At 39.2% G+C, this 22,214-nt stretch overlaps 1 protein-coding gene across 1 annotated transcript in view; it reads left to right on the forward strand.

Annotated features, from left to right (window-relative positions):
• Window positions 1-2,959: 2,959 nt before the first annotated feature.
• The window catches only part of TAF2 (TATA-box binding protein associated factor 2), a gene marked incomplete at its 5' end in the record, with an annotated part of 61,294 nt that continues 42,039 nt past the window's right edge, over window positions 2,960-22,214 (forward strand). The window contains 9 exons of the mRNA XM_084280258.1: window positions 2,960-3,009; window positions 4,473-4,530; window positions 5,400-5,560; window positions 14,379-14,497; window positions 15,803-15,944; window positions 17,170-17,401; window positions 18,612-18,796; window positions 19,361-19,474; window positions 20,776-20,875. Of these exons, the coding sequence (XP_084136384.1) occupies window positions 2,960-3,009; window positions 4,473-4,530; window positions 5,400-5,560; window positions 14,379-14,497; window positions 15,803-15,944; window positions 17,170-17,401; window positions 18,612-18,796; window positions 19,361-19,474; window positions 20,776-20,875 (1,161 nt within the window). The remainder of the gene's footprint in view (window positions 3,010-4,472; window positions 4,531-5,399; window positions 5,561-14,378; window positions 14,498-15,802; window positions 15,945-17,169; window positions 17,402-18,611; window positions 18,797-19,360; window positions 19,475-20,775; window positions 20,876-22,214) is intronic.

The raw sequence follows: 22,214 nt of genomic DNA on the forward strand, positions 1-22,214 counted from the left end.
ATGATATTGTAATAGAGCACCTGAAAATGAAATTTTGTAATTATTAAAAAGGTTTGCTTGCATAGTAACCAGAGTTTGATGTCTGTAACTTTCTGGTATTTAATAAATACATAAATAAATCGATGCGGCAAATTCTTCTTGTAGGAAAACCCTACAGAGTCAGATGTGCAGTATGAAAACCTTTGGAACTGCTACTGTACCAAATGTAGGGTGAGCAGGGAGCGGAGAGAAACATATCGCATATCACATGTAACTCTCAGGATGGGCGTGCATATCCTTAGAATACTGTTACAGATAAAAAACTGATTAACAACTGGTTCCTGAGCTGTGCTTATTCTTGCGGGATCAGTTCCTGTGCCCCACATTTCTGAAGTACACAAGCAGGGTGGTTGACCCAGTTGCGTAGAGACTCAGCTGGCTTATAGTGGCTCTGTGCAGGGAAGAGCTGCTTGGCTTAGGGCCTGAGTTCAGCAGCTGTTGGTCCTTTCCACAGCACCAGGAGGTTCCCTCTTAGACACCAAGGGTACAGCGAATGCAAAAGCATTGGAAATAAATTCCATCACATCATACAAGGTTCCTTAGTTGAAATACAAAAGGCCGCTTTGTAGTCTTGTGGTCTGTGATACAACACTGTATATTTACACTGGAATTTGTCTGTGAAACAAGTAAGAATTTAAGTATTACAGGAATGGAGCTGTATCGTAATACCCAGGTAATGATTCAGATTTATCTTCATTATTTTTTGCATGTGCAATCACTGTACATGTCCACAGAGTTTCTGAGCTGTTTTGTCAGGCAGTCAGAATGAGGTGATGCTTTCAGAATTTCAGGGACTGCTGATGCTGGAAGGACTAACTCCATTAGCTGCAAGCATTTATTTTAACTTCAAGTAAGGGAATCGAAACTTGCTTACAACAAACAAATCTAAGTTATGAAGAAACTTTGTACTGTGTCCCCCTGGTAGAATGACTAGACACTCCACAGCCTGCTCGCAGTGGGAAGGAAGATGCTTCCAGCAGTTGTTACTGACTTAAATCCTTATTTGATTTGAAAGTAGTCAGAGCTGTTTTGGTACTTCCTGGGAGTCTGTGTTGGGCACAGCCTTGAATTTGGCCCCAAAGGAAGTTCAACAATACTTGGTTTCCGCCCTTGAGTACATTTAAGTAGCTGTCAGTCCAGCGAGCTTCCCTAGTGCAAGTGCAGGCAGCAAGAGGCTCATGTGTGCATAACCCTTCAGTAACAGGCACAGCTGAGATCTGCCTGAAGGTCTCCAGTGGGTCTAGCAGCAGCAGCTGGGCACAGAATCAGAGAACAGACCCACTGAATCATTTCAGCTGGAAAAAAACCTTTTAGATCATCAAGTAAACCCAATACTGCCAAGTCACCACTGAACCATGTCCCTAAGCAGCACTTCTTCTAAATACCTTTTAAATAGGGATTCAAGCACTTTCCTGGGTAGCCTGTTCCAGTGACTGACAAACCCTCTGGCAAAGAAATTTTTCCAACGACCCAATGCAAATCTCCCCTGGAGCAACCTGAGACCATTACCTCTTGCTACCTGGGAGAAGATGCTGACCCCCACCTGGCACCAAGCTCCTTTCAGTAAGGGATACAAAGCATTAAGCTGTCCCCTCAGCCTCCTCCTCTCCAGCCTAAACACCCCGAGTTCCCACAGCTGCTCCTTGTGCTCTAAGCCTTTCAAACTGCCCCGCGCTGCCCAGCTCGCTGCCTGCAGAGGCGCAGCCACCGCACGCTGCCAGCCCGCCGCGCCCTGAGGCGAGAGCTGCACTCCCCAGCCAGCTGACAGCTGCGGCCACTACGGAGCTTGAAACAAACGCCGGACTCGGAACCGAGCGGCTGTTCTACGGGCCCGTGCCTCGCACGCTGCCCCAGGCTTCCCGAGGGAGCCGGACCCAGCGAGGAAGTGCTTCCCCCGGGCAGGAAACAGGGCCGAGGCCCACCCCGCTAACGCTGCCGCGCGCCCAACAGCTCACGCCCACCCTGGGCGGGGCCTGCGCCTGCCTGTGCCCACGCGAGAGGCCGGCAGCGCGCATGCGCACAAGTCCCTGACCCCCGACCCCGCACACGTCCTTTGAAAGAATTTTTCTTTTTTTCATTTTATTTTTTCCCTTTTTCCTACGGCTGCCTCTGGTGGGCGCAGCACCCCTCTGACAAAGGGGGTTCCAAAAGACTTCCCAGCCTTAAAGTTGCGTCGAGCAGGCTGTGACCTTTCAACCGTCAGGGGTCAAAGGGTACGAGCAAAATGGCGGCCGCTGAGGCGGCGGGGAGCGTTGGCGGGCCCCGGCGGGGCCGCTGCTGACAGGAGCTTCGCGCGGCCTGGAGAGCCCGCGCCGTGCCGGTGCGCCCAGCCCTCCATGCCGGCCGGCCCCAGCCGACTTCCCTGGACGACAGCGAGCCGTGGGAGCCCCCAGCCCAGCCGCCGCCCGGAGCGACGATAAGGCCGGGCCGCAGGTGGGGGTCTGTGGCGGCGCCTGCGCTCCCCGCTCCCGGCCCACTCTCCCTCGCCCCCCGGCAGCGTCTCTCACGGCTGTCGGCGGAGGGTGTAGCCCCAGCCGGCGGCCCCAGGAGCGGGGAGCCCTCGGCCGCGCCTGGCCTTCCCGAGTCAGTAGCTCCCAGCCCCGCTGCCTGTCGAGCCGGTGATTTCCCTGGTCCCAGCGCAAGGCAAGCACGCAGTGCCTCTGAACTGGTACCGTTGCCGCGGGGAGGAGAGGGGTTGCGTGCTGCACCCGCAAAGGGTTCTGTCGAAAGACTGAATGTGGTTTATAACTCGTGCTGGTTCCACCTGAAGATGCCTGACTGCTGGGAGCCGCAGACCCGCAGGGGAGATGTGTGATCAAATGCGACCTGGCACAGGGGAAAACCGAAGGACCCATCAAGCAAGGGTGATGTTGATGCCAGTCTGACGGTCAGCGATGTGTGTTTAGTGTTGCTGTCCAGGATGAATAGGAAGAAAGGAGACAAAGGATTTGAGAGCCCGAGGCCATATAAATTATAAGTATCAATTTTTTTTTTAAAGTTGTTAAATACTTGAGACCGATCCCCATTTAAATCGTGCCACAGGCTGATCAGTCATTACTGACCTGAGAAGGCTGTCACTATTGCATATGGTTTAGCTTACACTTGGAAAATGTGTATTGTAGGTGTATGTTTTATTGTGTAAACGGACTCACTCATGGACAGTGAATCTGTCATTATGCAGTCTCATAAAGTTACTTACACTGTGCTCTTCAAACCTTGGGTATCTTTCCACACAGTACCAGCACTACAGACCATGTGTCCTGGTTTCATTCTTACTGCTATGTCAAAGCCCTTTTGACTTAAGGGCTGTTTTATATATGTAAATTCTTACAGTTGCAGCAAACAGCTTTTTTAAGCAAATTGTCATTTTTACACATAAATTACTTTGGTTGTAACCAACCTGTAAAGTGGGTTGCATTGGATTTTTATGTATATATGTTTTATAACTCCTGGATTTCTTTATATATGTGTAACAAATGTATTTCTAAATAGAATCACTCTTGTTATCATACAGATTTTAATATGTAGGTAGTGTTTAAATCCATCACCTGATACTAGATGTTAGCATTCTGTCATAGGAATTTTTACTGAAGCTGCTCAACTGAAGCAAAGTCACGTTTTAATTCACAGGATACATGAGTATGTGCATATAATATGTGATGTGGCATAGAAGTTGAATTCCAACGAGGTTGTGTGTTGAGTCATGAAAAACACTCCTCAGAAGTGTGGTGAAAAAATAAATAACTTGTGAAGTTTTAAAAAGTTGAAATTTTTATTTGTCTTCATTTTTTTAAATCAGAGTTTTATTTATCAGGATCTCTAATACATCATTCAGAATTTAGGCAAAAACATTTGACTTGTTTAAAATACCTGTCATGACTAATGTATAACCATTATTTAAAATAATACATTCTTATAATGTATGAATTGAACGTCCTGTGTCTTATTTCATGTATAATACCTGCTTACATAAATTGAGTGACAGCTCACCAGCTAAATTTTCCACACATCTCTGATTGCAAATATTACAGCTGTGTGCCGTTCCTAATACTGCACATCACTAAAGTGTCAGAACTTGATCCTGTGCCATTAATAATACTATTTTTTTACATAATCTTAACGTGATCTTCAAAAGCAATGTTGTTTTCTTCTTGTGTTGCTAGTAATATTCATACCAGTGTGATACTGTACTTTGATTTTATTGGAACTTTTCTGATATTGTGTGCAACTTGTAATTGTTATTTGTTTTGGACCACATAAGAGGTTTAGACCATTGTGAATTCTTCTTATATAAATTTTTGCTATATGCATTATTTATCTATATGCAGATACATGCTGTATGCGAGCTCTATTTTGTTAACACTGGGTTAAAATAATAACTTAAATGCTGGTATTTATGTAAAACCTTAATTTTTTTTTCTTTTTTTTTTCAGCACGACTCACCAGGTAGTTTGTATCAACAACATAAATTTTCAGAGAAAGTCAGTTGTAGTAAGTATTTTTAATAAAATGTGAAAGCAGAAAGTAAAAGTCTGGGTTTTCTTTGTGCTTTTAGAGGACACAACTGAACACACCAGATAATGATGATCTTTAGCTTCTTTATAATTTATACTTTCCAATCTGATGCCTCTTGTAAATCTGTCATCCCTTGAGATGCATGAAATAAAATACCTTCCAATTGGGAACGTTATAATCTCTGTAAGGAAAAGCTTTGTAAAAAAAGGTCACTGCATTGCAAATAATGTTACAAAGCAATTTGCAATTGATGTGTGATATAGTGTTAGCAGAGGTTAGGAGTAGGGTTAGAGAGTTTTCAAGCTTATATGGGGGTTTGATGGGGCTTTGGAGAGATTTTTGTGATTTTTGGAAGTTTTGGAGGCTTTTTCTGAATGTAGATGTCTGCCAGAATGGATTCTGCTTAGGTTTTAAAAATCATTGTCTCAAGCTCAGAAACCAAAACCTGCAACATAGTGGTAAAAACCATGGTGATGTTAGCAATGTGATACCTAGTCAACAAGGCAGATCATTTCCAGCAAAACAAGCATGATTGATGGCAATTTGAAGTGTTTTGTTTTGTTCTGTTTCACATCTGGGAAAATTCACCCATTAAATGATATAAAAGAAAAATTTGTTCTAGATACCAAAACATCAAACCGATTTCCTTTTTAAATAAAAACATTTAAATAAATTTAGATACAATTTAGAGAATAATCTGTATAATTGAGTAATATAAATAAATAGAAGTATTAACATATTTTCCTTTGAAATGCATTAATAAGGTAGGATTTCTTTAAAAAATGTATCTCTAATTTGTGAGTTGATAAAGATTTTATAGAAGGTTTTGATTTGTGTTTTTGTAGGGTTATGTGGAACTGACAATATTTCCCACCGTCGCAAACCTGAATAGAATCAAACTGAACAGTAAACAGTGCCGGATTTACCGAGTAAGAGTCAACGACTTAGAAGCAGCTTTCATCTATAATGATCCAACGCTGGAGGTTTGTCACCATGAGTCAAAGCAGTAAGTGATGTGTTTAAAACTCTGCACTTGTAGTGTCTTCTCTGACTGTTAACCGTGACCTGTCTTGTTGCACTGGCAGGTTTTGCCTGGCAATTTCCTGATCGTAACAGAAGTTTCAGACAGAAACAATTAACTTTTGGCATGGTGAAGCTTGCAGCAATGATTTCCACTCTTATCCTCCTCATCTTCTTCTGTAGACTTTCTTTTGCTAACACTTCTTTGTAATGTTTTGTAAAAGTATCAGAAACTTTTAGAAAAGTACTCTGTGGAGAAAAGAGTGGATGCTAGTAGTGTTCTCGGTACATTAGGCAACTATCGTTCTCCTGTGTTTTTTCCCTGGTAAGGAAATATCTTTGGCTAAAATGTTTTCTCTTTGATGGACCCATGTTTATCTGTGCCCAGCTTTTACATTCATTTATTTAAAGAAAATTTGGTTACATTACTGTGGTAGTAGCATTTTATGTACATTCTTGTAGAGGTCAATTTACAGTGGGGCAACTACATTCACATGACAGGAGTGCCTCTAGTTTTGGGGTTTGTGGATATTTTTTTTTGTATTTTCTTTTTTGTTTATTTCTTACTCCAGCACAGTTGGTTAAATCAGTTTGGTTGCATCCGTATATATTATATAAAACAAAACTATTATGTTATGATAATTTGTGCTCCAAAAGTGGTCCTGGTTTTTATGATGTGTAATGTCAGATTAGATGATCACACTTTCTATTCTTAAATGTAAGAATATTGATACATTCCCATTTTCCTAATACAATTCTCTAATTGTTTCCGAATTTGTTAAGTATGTTTAGATAGTCTTAGATGTAATTAGCTTATTACTTTGAAACAAATAATAGGAATAAAGAAAATCATGTGACTGTATCAGGTTAACTATTGGATTACTAAAATAAGATCTTTAATGCTGTCTGTAAGTTACTTGTCACTTCCCCTCTGGCAGTGATTGCACCAAGGTTTGCTAGCTGGAAAGATGGAGAAGGCTGAGTAAGCAGCTTCAGAGGCTGTGCCACCATGGTTAACTCAGGTAGCTGGTGGTGGCAGATAGGAACTAGCTAGACTGATTTGGAAGCAAACTTCAGGGAGTTCATACAGTCCTGCTGGTTAGATTTGAGAGGAGTGGAATTCTCAGAGCATGTAGCTAGATCTAGAAGAGGGTGTCTATTCATTGCTTAGTGGCTAATAACCTTGAGATGTTTCTTAGCCCATCTCAGTTTTAAGGTTAAACCTTTCTTAACTTGTCTGACTGTTGTCTGCAGAGAACTCCTGTTCAGTTACTGAGATGCAAGTGCTACTTCTTATCCTAAGGTACACATCCTTGGATTTGTGCAGGCACCCTGTGTTCCTCTGTTCATCATTTATGTGGGAGTGTCAGTGATTCAGCTTGCAAATACAATGTTCATTTATAAAGAACACTGAATTGCCTATCAGAGTGCTGAAATTTTGTTTGAGCCCTGATACTGAACCACTTGATCCTATTAAGTCTGTAATTCCTGTCTGGTTTGTGACTTGACTTTTTTTGTTGTTGTTATTGCTTGGGAAATCAAAAATTCAGAATCCCCATTTGGGAGAGGGATGGAGCTGTAATTGTTCTGAGGAGTTAGAAAATGAACCTTTTGGTCTTTTCTAAGGAATCAAACTTACATTATTTGTTAGCATCATAGAGAATAAGTCCCAGACTGTTTTCGAAGCTCACTTTGAAATTTGAAAGGAGAAGTTTCAGATTTGTTGACCATCTGATACTGAGGAGCAAGTTTAAAAACACGGACTTTCTTACGTGTTTTGGGGCAATGGTATGGAAGAGACATTGATAAAAATCTCATATCTCTTTGCCCCACAGAACCATCACTCTCTTGATTTTACTGAAACTATGTTTGTGTTCTCACATCTTTTTGCTGGCTTGGTTAAATTTACAGATTGCTAAATTGTTAAAGAACTTGTAGTGTAAGTGTTTAGTGGTGGCTGATATAAATTCACAAGAGTCCTTTGGGCTGGAAATGACCTATTGAAATCAAGGAGCGCAACCCCCTTGCTTAAGAAGGGTCAGCTGGAGCACAGGGCTGCGTTCAGTTGTCTTTTGAGTATCTCCAAGGATGGAAACTGCAGTCTCTGTGGGCAGCGTGCCCCAATATTTGATGACCTGCAGAATAGAAAAGCATTTTCTTGTGTTCAGGTGTAATTTCATGTAATTTAACTTGTGTCCACTGACAAGACCAGAGGTACAAACTGAAACACAGGAGGTTGCCTCTGAACATCAGCAAACACCTTCTTACTGTGAGGGTGAGTGAGCAGTGGGACACTTTGCCTGATGATTGTGGCCCAGCTTTAGCAGAAGGGTTGGACCACATGACCTCCAGAAGATCTGGGAAAGGAGCGCCACTTAAAATTTTTGGAATGAACACTCCCTTATGTTAAGAAAGGGATCAGGAGAGGGAAATGTATAATTTTGTGGAGAAAGTCAGTTTCTTTGAGTAGCGTCCTAATTGAACATCATCGGGTTTTTTTTATATTACCCTGTTTAAGATAGTGAATGAAATTTGAGCACAATGCAGGTAAAGTGAAATACTGTCTCACAGTGCTCCAGTGGCCTGTGGTGTTCACTGATGCAGGTTTTCACTTTGCTGTTTGAACAAACTTAATAGAAACTCTCTGTATGCTCTAACTTCTGTGCTATTCATAGTTATGAAAGAGGTCCCCAAATACTCTTAATGAAAATGTGGTAGGCCTCTGTTCTTTGTCTCAGAAGCAAAAGGCTACACACAGGTTACAACATTACCTGAGAGGTGCATTTTTTTCCATCTAAATACCTGGATGCAATTTGGTATCAAGTTACAGCATCTCTGCTTTTAAGGCAGAATTACAAACGGAGATACTAGTCATCTAAAAACTCTAGAATTAGTAACTAAAAAAATACAAAAATTTGCCAGTGGCTTCCCTTTGACCTTCTTTATGAAGAGCTGCTGCTAGAAACAGCAATGGTTTGCAGTTGTCTATATCTATCAGCCACTACTCCACTAGTCATCTCTTCCAAGCTGTGGTTTGTTATGGTGAGTTTAGGGATGATGTCCTTTGTACCCTTGCAGCTGAACTAGGAATATCAATTATTTTGAACAAGACACAGATTAATCATCAGATTTGTTTCTGATGTTACAGGGATGGTCAGCTTTTGTATGGCTTTCTTTGGTAGTCTATTGAACTAGTAAATGTGAAATTAAGATGTTTCTTAGCAACCTGTTTATTTAAAAGAATTTGGTATGTATCTTTACTCTTTCCTGTGGAGTATAGAAAATACGTCATTCAAGTTGTAGGGCTTTGTATACATTTTCTTGCTTTTGATAATGCTTTTAGTTTTCATAAATGTTGATTTCTAAAAGAACACAAAGTATGTAGAAAAAGGTTTTAATTTAATGGATTCTTTCATAACTTTTTAATCAAAGTTAAAATATTGTAAAGACTTCTTATTCCATTAGCAAGAGAATTCAGTCAAAATTGGAAAATTTTGTATTTAAATTTACTGTGATTTTTTCTTTGGAAAGATTTGCTCCAGCATCCGTGACTTGAGAGGGTATGTTTGCTTGTATGAGGTGAAGGTCAAGTGAAGTCATCAATTGCTTCTTGCTTTGCAAATTTTTTGCGTACAAGAAAACATAGTTAAGAGTGTTGAGAAAGCCAAAATTAGAGAGAGCTTTGTCTACGAAATACAAGCAGAGCTGTCTGAAATTGTTCCTGTCTGACCATGATGTTCTGTTACGCCTTGGGGGAGGTCTGTCTGGTCAGCTCTTTGTGTTCTGAATTTGAACATTCAACTTGTTCTCAGTTCAAGTAATACTTTCAGGTTTTTATTGTCTATTGATGGAAAAATCACTGATACGTGGTATCTGTCACTTCACATTTTCAGTGCTGTAGAATATGAAACGTGTTTTTGGTCCTGTGTATGGTCACTTCTTCTGAATGACAAAAAAAACTTCTCTATAAAACTGATGAATTTTGTAGGAAATATTAGAAACCCTTAGTGATTGCATCAAACGTATTTTCAACTTTGATGCTACTACCATTTTATCCATCAGTCCAAAAACATAATTTCATGTAACAACTGAAAGAATTTTTAAAGCTTTATGTAGAAATAAAGTCAGTCTTCCATCTTGTAATTTCCTCTTGAGGCTTCAAGACATCATAGCTTTTTTATATCGGAATAGATGGATGAACTGCAGTCCCTTCTCCCCTGACTGAGCAAACATCTGAGCAGTGCTATAAAGGTATAAAACAATTCACATAGTTTTACCATGTGTACACAAGGTGGCAGAGAATCCCATTTTGCTGATACTTTTAAGGGAGAGTTTGAAATCTTGCAACGACTGCAAATGCAGTTGGAGAATGTCTGTGTGGGTCTCGTTTTAGGGCTGTTCTTGTTGTGACTACAGCCACCTCTGTCCTCTTTATCTTCCCTCTTGTCCTTGTAAATTGTTGCTTTCTTAATTCTGTCAATGTAAGGGAAGTGGGATTTATTTTTCTGGGCTGCATCATGCAGAAATACCATGGCATGTATTTTGACTGCTGAGACAACTGCTTGTATCCCATCCTCTTTTATGTTAAAAATGGGCAAATCATAAAATTCTACAATAGTTTGGGCTCAGAAGAGCCTCAAAGATCTTCTAGTTCCACCCTTCCTGCCATGCAAAGGAGATCTTTATTTTCTTAATCCTATGGGTAAAGCTGTCAGCGGTTTAAAAGCTGCAGCGAAGTTTTGGAGTTTTGATGCAGCTGTTTAGTCTGTCATAAGTGAAGTTTGTGATGATCCTGCTGTTGGTGTGTTATGTGTTTCCCATGTTTGTGTGGCAACTATGGTGCAGAGTTGAGAAGCTATTGCATTTTGTTATTATTTCTGTGTAAAAGAAGTGATGTTTTTGCATAGCAAGCTGATGTGCACATGCTGCTGTCCTGAACATCAGTACTCTCTATGTCATTTTAACCTGCAGCAGTGTAGACCTGTTCATTCGTTAGTTCAGCTTTTGTTTTTTTTTTTTTAACTTAAAGCCTGTAGTTTTTAAACTTTACAAATATGAAAATACTTTGATCAGAGAATTATAGAATATCTTGAGTTGGAAGGGACCCGTAAGGATCATCACATACAACTCCTGGCTCCACACAGGGGCAGTCAGGTCAGAGTATGGGACTGAGTGAATTGTCCAGATGCTTCTTGAACTCAGCCAAGCTCAGTGCTGTGACTGCTCCCCTGGGGAGCCTGACCACCCTCTCAGTTAAGAACCTCTTCCTAATACCCAACCTAAACCTCCCTTGTCGCAGCATCATACCATTCTATCACTGGTTGCCAAAGAGAGATCGGCATCTGCCCCTTTGCTCCCCCTCATCAGAAAGCCATAGACCACAATGAGGTCTCCCCTCAGACTCCTCCAACTTCCCTGTTGCTTTACTTACAAGCAGCAGTAATCTGTGAAATAGCAATCTGGGAGCCTTCAGGGCGTGTATTGCAATAGTCTGTCTTCTGTGATGTCAGTGGTAGAGCCCGTGCACAGAAAAATAGAAAAAAGTACTGATGGACTGAGCATGTGGTGTTTTGCTGCAGTGAAGACTCCTTGTTTTCACTGGTATGATGCTTATCTAGTAAATTCATGATAGACTTTGTCAGAAATAAACAGAGGTGTAAAGAATTTTTGAAGAAAGAGATGGCAAAGCCCTTGCTTAACCTTGGGCTAGAATGAAAAGTAGGTTTTTCAGTGTGCCAAGGATTCAGATCATTGCCTTATAAATTACTTTTATATGTACATATTACATTTTTATAAAATATATATAGTATATGCTCTATCATATATTTTGGGGTTGGACTCCAAAACCAATTGCTAATTGTGGCTGGACAGCAAAATACAATAGTAAATGAAAAGAATAATGAATTACTTGTTTTTCCAAGTTGATATTAAATACTGTAGGAAGAAAGTGGATTATTGACTCTATGTTTGGGCTGTGTAGCAGTTAAGTGGCGCTGCTGCAGCTAGTAGTGAGAGATGCTATGAAAAGTTGACGTGGAGGTATTTGGAATTAATGAGTAGCTTTGAAAAGAAGTCTTCACAGGATTGCTCATTTCTAGTCAGTCAACAGGCATGCACTTGGGTTGTAATGAAGTGTTTTGGGTGAATTTTGATAATAAAATGTGTCTCTCCCAGGAAAAACTATGAATGCATATTGCTTTTTCATTGTCAGTCTATGCTAAGCATTAGGAAAATTTATCTTTGTTCCTTGGGCTGTAACTTTTGGCATGTGCTCTGTTTTTGTTAAAATGGCCATATCCAGTTTACTGAGAATAGTTCAACCTATGAAAAAATTAATCTGTGCTACTAAGCCTTTAATGGATTCCTTTTACAATGAATCACACATTTGAATTGGAACACTTCACAAAAATAGAAATATCAGAATAGACTGTTTTCCATAAATGTTAAGCCCTGTGGAGTCTACCTTTCTTGCTGTAAAATCGTAACCTTTTCCTGTCAGTGAACCCATTGATGTTAAAATATAACCACAAGCTCATCATGATCCTCAAACTTGGAACAAATTCTCTCTGATGTATTGAAAAGGGATGCCCTGTCAGTAATTGTGAATTTTCAGGACCAGTTTAGATTAAAATTTAAAACTTTGAGACTTTACAATCTAACAGTGTTACTGATGTTTTCTGTCCCTAGTTTCTTTAATTACTAAGATAGTTTTAGGTTATGCAGTCTTGGGTTTGGGGGGTTTTTTATAAAGGGTTTTTTTCCGGTGGTATTTGCTTGCCTTCCTAGGATGCAGTTTGAATACAGCTGAAAGCAACATCTGCGAGGATGGTTATGATCCCACTGACAGTCTCCCATTCCTTAGTAGTAGCATTTTGACCCCTCAGTATGTCAGATCAGGGAGCTAAACCAACTGAAAATTGTCTGAAAAAAGACAAACTGTTTTCTTTATTTATTTCACACTTTCGGCTGCAGGGTCAGATGAACAGTGGTCTCCTTAATGACTGAGGGAGCACGAATGCATGACTTAGACTAGGAGGCAGCACATCAGATGGAGTTTACATTGGTTTGAATTGTTCTGGAACCATAGCCAAAGTCATAGCATATTTCAGGATACAAATTCAACCTTGTGCTTTTAGAACTTGTTGGCATTATATGCTATCTCTAGGTATGCTTCAGCTATGAAAATGGAAAAAATGCTGATGTATTAAAAGTTGGATTTGCTCATATACCCCCATTTACTATTCATGTCCTATTTTCAGATGCTTCCAAGCAAAGTAGACGAGTTTACAGCTCCTGACATTCTTAGTCTTGGTAGAGGTGCCAGGGAATTTGTGCGCTATTGGTGCCAAAGATCAAGAACTGCATGAAAATAGGCTCTCAGTATATTTCAGTGTTTTAGCAGTCTTTTAGATCTGAAAGGCTGGGAATATAAGCATGGTGTTTGACATGATGAGACTTAGAGGATAATTATGGCATGGTTAATTAGCCTTCATTCTTCCGAGTTAGGTGCTGTAATTTGGGTTGAATGCTATTTTCTCTGTGGGTGGTGAATAGGGAATGGTTAGAAGAAAGTAAAACCCTGAAATGAGATCATGTCTGCTTTGTGTGGGCTTCAGATTCCATGGCAGAGTGGAATACGCAGCCAAAAGGTAGTGCACTCCATTGTGGTTGAGTAACGCTGCAGATAGCTTTATGCTTGATTGCGTCTGTGCCGCCACGGTGGTTGGATTCATCAGTGGGACACATCTAAATGCTTGAAATTCTCAGGAAAAAGTGATCTATATATAAACACTTCTTCCTCAGGTATGGAATTGTACAAGCTTTTGAAGAACTCTTGTGTACTAGAGGATTAGAATTAAGAAAGGTGTTGCTTTCCTGTTTTACGGAATTTAAAAAAACATTTTGAAAAAGTATAAAACTGGAGTGTGAAGTTGCGAAACCAGGGTTATTTCTGTACTCGACTGGTCAGTCCTCCGGTATCTGAACATAACAGCATTGAATAATAAGAAGATGACATCCTGCTCATAATGGCTGTAACAGCAGACACTCATATTCCTGTGCATTTCAGAAGAAAGCAGTTAATCTGAGCCATAACTGAAGGGATGGTATTACTTTGGAATGAAATGTGCAGTCAGTTAGCAGCTACAGCTCAAACCTGATCAAAAACAATTGTGTCTGCATCCCAAATGGTGATGGCATTTAAAAAAAAAGTTTCTAGAGACTAAAAAGTAGAATACGTATTTCTGTGTTTGAATGTATTAAATCAAAACCTCTAGCATCAAGTATTTAGGTGATATTTAAAAGAGCATTAAGTAAAACTATTCCAATCAAGCTAAGCGAGAGAAAAATACCGTTGCTGAGCTAAAATCTTATTACATTTGGAAAAGCAACATAAAAGCAAACCTGCAATATATGAGGAGGCAGATATTTAGAATAAATATACAAATTTAATCCAAATTTTTCCAGAACAACAACTGCTATTCCAATAAGCAGAAATATCACTTTTATTGTGAAGAGCATTGAGCATTTCTCATTTAATTTACAGAGGATTATTACTTCTGTAATACATCACTTCTGTAAGAGCCTATTTTTTAGTTCTGGGTTTGAAATCTAATCTTTAGTCCTGGGTTTGAAATCTAATTTTTAGTCCTCCTTTTTCCCTTCACTCCTTTAAAAACACATGCACAAAAAAAATACTTGGTCGAACATGCACCATGAAATTCAGTATAGAAATCCTGTAACTTCAAAAGCTGAATGTTGTAGTTCAGCATGTACTTTAAGAATTAACTGGGTATTTCTGACAGGAGGAATCTCAACTATTTTTCCAATGCCTATGCTGCCGCAGTCAGTGCTGTGGACCCAGATGCTGGAAATGGAGAACTCTGCATTAAGGTTCCCTCGGAGCTGTGGAAACATGTTGATGGTAAAGTAAAAAGACCATACTGAAAGCTAAATTTAAGATGCCATGGGGTTGTTAGCTATGAGTTTGCATAGAAAGATAATAGATTTAAACGGATAGAAATAGCATTACATTGTGAAATGGTGGTGACAGTTTCCTTTTTGCTCACCTATGCCTTTCCAGCTGAAATCTGAAAAATACCTTCAAGCTTCTTGATAATATGGAGAAGTGGTTGCAAGGTCACACCTTTTATAAACAAACTCTTGGCTGGTCATGAGCCCAGAAGTGTACCTGAGGATGTGGGTGTATAGGGTATGATGGGTACCAGATAGTAACTGAAGCTGCTTACAGGATATACATGAGCTAATAAAGAAAAGAAATTAAAAGATATGCCTATGTACATGTTGTTTAAAAATCTGTATTGATTTTTTTCCATCTTTGAAGAATGGTTAGTTTAAAACTGTTTTGATAGTGAAAAGTATGCTATATAAACTAGTATACAGATCCTGGAACAACTAACTTTTTATAAATTACCCTCCAATATGGATTATTTCCTTACATAGAATTTATTAGTTTCTTACATTGATTTTCTTATATGGTTGAATGAGTTTTTCCCATTGATTTATAAGACCCGTGAGAGAGAAAAAACAACTGTATTGTGAAGCTGACTCACGCAGTGTTGTCAGATGCACCTTAAAGTGGGAGAGACACTTTATATTAAGTTCTTGTTGTGTTACTTGCATACCTGGAAGGGGAAATACAGGTATAATTCTTCTCTTCAAAGTTTGGATGTGAAAATATGGTGAGACTTGTTGGATAAATTTCACCATACGCCTGAATTTCTTTTCTTGCCAGCCTATTCATAGGTGAGATTTCTATGAAACTAAACCAAAGCAAAGACACTTAGAGTTACAGGAAAACCTTTAACTATACAAGAGGTTTTAAGAAACTGCAAATGACAGTAACATGTCTTTTAAGAATGTTCCTGTAACTTGCGGGTTTTGTAGAAAATTATTTCATCAAGGTACAAAGGAGATGGTAAGGGTACAATCACTGTATAAAGATTCTTTTGCTATCAGGGAGTTGGAAGAGGGAATGTTACTCCAATTCCAACTTTTATTAATTATAAAGAGTTTTATAAATTCATGTCTTGTAATTTATGCTTAAGAGGTCTCAGTTTTGTAAGGTTTTGAGCTGTGCTTTGTAAGCAGACCTGGAAGTCCATGAGAATGAAATAAACACCTGATCTTGAAAGACTGGATGATTACTCTGAAATAACTTATCTGTAAATTGTATATATTTTCTCTAATTTCGGTCTTGGTGCTGCAGAGTTAAAAGTCCTGAAGGTGCATATAAACTTTTCTCTGGACCAGCCAAAAGGAGGCCTTCATTTTGTGGTACCCAACATGGAGGGCAGCATGGCGGAAAGAGGGGCTCATGTCTTTTCTTGTGGTTACCAAAATTCTACAAGGTAAGAAAACTGTCTTTGAATGTTAGACTGTATTTCCTTTTTAATCACAAAGTGTAGGAAATAAAAATATTTTCTTTGAATTCCTTTAAGTTTGAAAAATTCTAAAACTTAATTTGTGCTTGAAAGGATCATAAAAAAGAAAGGGTACAAAAAAGACAGGGATACCTGGAAAGAGTCTGGCAGAGTCTTTCAGTGGTCTGTGGGGACAGGGCAAGGGGCAATGGCTTCAAGTTGGAGCACAGGAAGTTCCACACCAATATGCAGAAGAACTTTTTTACAGTGAGGGTTACAGAGCACGGGGACAGGCTGCCCAGGGCGGGTGTGGAGTCTCCTTCTCTGGAGATATTCAGGACCCGTCTGGACACCTGCCTGTGCGACCTGTCCTAGGGAGCCTGCTTTAGCAGGGGGGTTGGACTCGATGATCTCTGGAGACCCCTTTCGACCCCTAAAATTCTGTGAATCTGAGCTTACTGATGTGAAGTAGGATGTAATGGTTAGTAATTTTTTTCTGGTCTTTATAGCTCAGTGGAGGTAATGGCAAAGAAACTTGTAGCGCTTCATAAAATTATAGCAGGTCAAGAACAACGTGACCAGTGGGTCGAGGGATGTGATTCTGCCCCTCTACTCTGCTCTTGTGAGACCCCTCCTGGAGTACTACGTCCAGTTCGGGGGTCCGCAGTACAGGAAAGACATAATGCTGTTGGACCGAGCCCAGAGGAGGCCATGAAGTTGGTCAAGGGGCTGGAGCACCTCTCCTATGAAGACAGGGTGAGAGAATCGGGCTTGTTCAGTCTGGAGAACAGATGGCTCTGGGGTGACCTAGTTGTGGCATACCAGTACTTAAAGCAGTCATACAGGAAAGTGGGAGTGCAGTGATAGGACAAGGGGAAATGGCTATAAACTGTAAGAGGGTAGATTTAGGTTAGATGTTAAAAAGAAATTCTTTATTATGAGAGTAGTGAGGCCCTGGCACAGGCTGCCCAGAGAGGTTGTGGAAGCCCCATCCATGGAGGCTTTAAGGCCAGGCTGGATGGGGCTTTGGGCAGCCTGGTCTAGTGAGGGTGTCCCTGCCTATGGCAGGGAGCTGAAAATAGATGATCTTTGAGGTCTTTTCCAACCCAAAGCATTCTGTGATTCAGAGTATTTAAGAACAGTTTGTGATTTAAGAAGAGAAGTATTATAGTATAATTGTTAACCATTTTTCCTCCAATCCTAACTTCCCTAGATTTTGGTTTCCCTGTGTGGATTCATATTCTGAGCTGTGTACCTGGAAACTTGAGTACACTGTAGATGCTGCAATGGTGGCTGTGTCAAATGGAGATCTGGTGGAAACTGTGTATACCCACGATATGAGGAAGAAGACTTTCCATTATATGCTGACTATTCCAACTGCAGCTTCTAATATCTCCTTGGCTATAGGACCTTTTGAAATCCTTGTTGATCCATACATGCATGAGGTAATAATCTTCATAGAAGCCTCCTTTTTTATTATTTTGATAAATAATTAGTGACTTTTTTTTGTTGTTCCAACCAGTATACATTGGTCAAATACAGGTATGTCTAGATACAACCTCCCTTAGTGCAGTTATGTGATAAAATAGTAATAGTAATGCCTGTATTTGAATTTATCTCCCAAGTAAAGCCTTTGAATGAGCAGTAATTCCATTTATGCCTGAATTTATGGGGCTAATTTATGGTAACAGCATATCTCTTAAAAAAGCTTTAAACCCATCCTATTGCTGTCGTAGATAAAAACTGTTGCTGCACAATTGAGTAGCCTTCTGAACTAAATTTGACAGAATTTTCAGTCATAATAGACTGCTGCCCTAACATTGAAGTCCACCAGTTTATATTTACATCTCTAGTTTCAATTTGGGTGAGGGTGGACTTGACAGGCAGTTTAAGGTACCAGTTCTTTATAAAGACTGGCCCATATATTCTTGTATTGAAATCATGATAGGGGAAGATTGTGCAATCACTGTTTCTCTTGATGCAAACGCAAACATCAGATTTCAGTCCTCACCAGTAGTATTCTCTTGACTTCAACTGGTAAGACATCTTTGTCTGTGAAAGATAGTAGCTGTTAAAAAAAATCAGTTGTTGGTATTTGTAAAAAATCCAAACTGATAAATTTCTGTAGAGTTTGACTTCTGTAGAGCAAATTGAAGTTACATGTCATTCTCAATTTGATTCCTATGTCACCACTGAAGTCAGTGTCATTGGCTGCATTGTAAGTTTGTGGAAAAAAAATGTAGTATCAAAGTTCACTTTTTTCAGCTGTAATAAACAGTAGTACTGCTCAAGTGATTTGAAAAGAGATAATTCTTTACTACATAAAAGAAAAACATCTTCAAAAGACATTGGATTGCAAAATCAAAGAAAAATGTCACGTGCTTTTAAAATCACTAGGTAGGCATTGGTTTATTTGTGTTGTCTGCTAAAAATTGTTTTCCTGTTGTTCCTGTTACAGTTATGCTGGGCATCCCAGTGCACTTTTCTGCCATAATAGTCATTATCCACTGCTTGATAATGCTTTTTTTGCTGTGAAATTTCCAGCAGCTTTGTTTATGTTGTGTTATGGGATTTTCTTCTGTTACGTAGTATACTTGATATTTATGAATTTAAATGTATTTGTCAGTCTTGTACCAAATTTTCCTTTGTTTGTAGGTGACTCACTTTTGTTTACCACAACTTCTCCCATTGCTCAAACATACCACGTCGTACCTCCATGAGGTATTTGAATTTTATGAGGAGATTCTTACCTGCCGTTACCCGTATTCCTGTTTCAAGACAGTTTTTATAGATGAAGCTTATGTTGAAGTAGCTGCTTATGCTTCCATGAGTATTTTCAGGTTTGTATTTGAGAAAATTACACCTTCTAAATCCACAGAGTTAGAAGCTCTAGATCCAACTATTGAGAAATAAGTGGAGCTTTTATTATTTTTCTAGCCTGAGTTTTGGGTTTGTAGTTTGAAAAGGCTGGCTTTTGCTGACATTGCAGGCTTTTAACACAATTTCCAATTGTATCTCTTATAAAGATGTTGGGTCTGTATCTTCTTCAGGAAAAAAAAATTAAGTGGTTTTCTTTCTGAATTAGAAAGGCCATGCATGAAATATTTAAGATCAAATTAAGTGCAAAAGTTCAATTATGTTTTGTTTTTCGTAGCTGGGATAGGGTTCCCAGCAATGCAGAAGAGTTTAACCAGTTAAACTACTTTGGATCTATAGAGTTGTATATAGATGATAATAGCAGGAGATCTGCCTGCATTAAGGGTTTTATAAAAAAGATGTTACTATCCCATTGGAAAACTAGTGAAGGCATTATTTTAGTTGCTTTGACTTTTAAAGCAAGGTCTCTCCTTTGTTTCTTTGGAGCTGTGCTCATATTATGTTATTTTTATTTCCTGGGGGTCCAGCACAAATCTCTTGCACAGCGCAATGATTATAGATGAAACTCCACTTACAAGGAGGTGCTTAGCACAGGCCCTGGCCCAGCAGTTCTTCGGATGTTTTATATCCAGAATGTCCTGGTAAGTATTTTACCATTATCTAGAAAACGGGGAAAATCTAGAAGACTCAAATTTTAATGTGCATGTTGCATTTTAGCAGAAGAATAAGAGAAGCAGAACCAGTAGAAAAAAGAGAGGGGGGAAATAAAAAGGAAGAAAAATAAAACCAGCTCAATAAATGAAAATCCATGAAAATTTGTTGTTGTTTGAGGTGGGAATGGAAGGTACAATGGTTCTAAAGACCAAAGAGACTGAACATGTCTTCTCTCAGAAATTGTTGCTACTGAATGCTGTAGTGTGCTTTGATACCTGGAAATTTGGAGGCAAGACTCTTTATTATCATAGTAAATTTCTGTCAGATGTTCTGGATGAAGAGCAGTAGCCTTCCTAGGAAGGACTTGTAGAGCACAGAACTAATGAGTTACAAAGAAGTTCGGAGAGGGGAATGTGGGAATTAGTGGGTAAATTCCTTGGATTGTAAGCAGCCTATAACTCCATCCTTCAGAAAATCTCCCCCAACTGGCTCTTGCAATTCAGATCAGTGCTTATTTTAAAGCCTTTTGTGTATACTGCCTGTACTGGGGACAAAAGGATCCCATTACATTTTTTTTGTGGCAAAAGTGTATGTCCCAGAGTATCCTTGGCCTAATAAAGAAGAAACCAACATGTTGTTAATTGGATGTTTATACTATTATAATTTTTCTTGCTCTATTCCTTATTTCTAGTCTGCTTCCGTTATGAAGACATTTTTTTCCTCCCTTATAACAACTCCCTCTGTCTGTGTCTTTATTTTATTCACTTCATCATACTCTGTATGTCATTCTTCTGTTTAAATTCAATTTTATAATAATTTTTCAGCTTTTGTCTTGATTTTTCTTAGAACGTAACTCTCAAAAGCCATGTGTACGTGGGTGTCCACCAAATTGTGACATAGGTATTTTGTCTAGTTGCTGTCCAAACCTTTTGCATTGCATTGAGATGTTTATCAAGGGATTAAGATCATACAGATTAGCAGTTGTTTTAACTTTAGTGTCCATTTCCTCTCTTTTATTGTTATTGTTTCAGCTGAAATAGTTTGGTTTATTTTATATTTTAATCTGGGCTTCTGTGGTAAAAATTCAGTTTTCACTGGCTTTTCAGTTTCATCGGTCCTGTCCAGGTGCCAAGTTACATAAATTGGTTCACAGCTCATCAGACTCCTATTGACTTAGAGAAGTTATATAACCTGCTGAAATTTGTGGCTATTTTGAGCTGGTCAGAAATACCACTCCTTACAAAATACCTTCTGAAGTAATATAATTTATGCTTCTTTCTTATTATAGGTCAGATGAATGGGTGCTGAAGGGAATCTCTGGTTATATTTATGGCCTTTGGATGAAAAAAACCTTTGGTGTTAATGAGTATCGCCACTGGATTAAACAGGTAACAACATAATAGTTCTTTATCTTTCAGGCATTTTGCTTTAAAGAAGATGCAATATCATAGAATATAATACAATTTTTGCACTGCAATTTAAAGAAATGTGTGGTAGTGACAAAACTTAGAGCTCACCACTTGCTGCAAGGAAAACCACCAAACATATTAACCAAAATACATTTCAGTGACTGTTTTACGAATAAAAATTTTCATTAAATCTATGTGCAATTAGTTTTCCTCTTTTTGTTTGGACTTTTGCACAAAAACAGGAAGAGAGAGTAAAAACCTATACTTTTAAAGCACTTAGAATATGGGATTCATAAGGAGATGTATTTGGTGAATTTGTTATACTGTCATGACCATCCATATAGCTCAGAAGCGCTCCAGTGTTAGCTTGGATCAATAATAGATCAAGTACCTTTCAGTATCATTTAACTGCTAAATGAAATAATGGAACAGTAAAAAATGCCTGTCAAAGGGATTTCCTTCCTTGGAAAATAAATTTCTGTCTGTACCTTACCTTTCCAGTGTAATGCTCCAAGACAGGTACTCTAATGATAGCAGGAGTGGCTCTTCATTCTTTACCAATAACATTCATTCACAGGAAGATGTGTGTCTTCCTCTGCCTTTCATCACTCTCTCTTACCCTTCCTTTTCCAAAAACTAGATTCCTAACCCCGTGGGCTTGTGCTCCTCCCTGGGAGTTAGTTAAGTGCTTCCACATGGAACTGAGTGGTTTTGTTGTGAGCTTCCAGTTCTGCCCTTACTGCTCTGAATGTCTCATCAGTATATGAAAGTGTGAAGGTTGATATGAATCAATAAATATCAATACATATCAACATTTAGGAATTCCTGACTAATATTGGGTTGCAGTGAGACGTAATCCACTTTCCCTGTGCTCAAACTGAGCCAATTTGATCCAGAAGCCATGTTGAGAGTTGGGTGATAGTGAATACATGCAGACATCCTGCCTTGTGGCATGCTTCCTAACACGGGCAAATTCACACTCGTGTTCCAGTCAGAGCTGGCTTCTGCCTGGCTTGGGCATGGATAACGGGGAGCTTCAGTGTGCTGCAGTCTGCGCTGCAGATACACCCAGTGTTTCCACTGCAAGGAAATGGTCATCTCTTTTTTCTTTTGGTCAAAGACAACTTCCTGATTGAACAATAATACTTTTTAGATAATGTTATAGTTAAATATTGTGGTTTGACCCACGGTCAAGACCCAGAACAGGTATTAACTGCTCCTATATACTGTTTTATTATTGTTTGCCATGCTGAGGAACATCTCCATTTTTTTAAAATGCTCTTAATATTTGTAAACAAGTTTAATTAGGAGGCACGGG

The sequence above is a fragment of the Gallinula chloropus genome (genome assembly GCF_964237585.1).
Source record: "Gallinula chloropus genome assembly, chromosome: 2".
NCBI lineage: Eukaryota > Metazoa > Chordata > Aves > Gruiformes > Rallidae > Gallinula > Gallinula chloropus.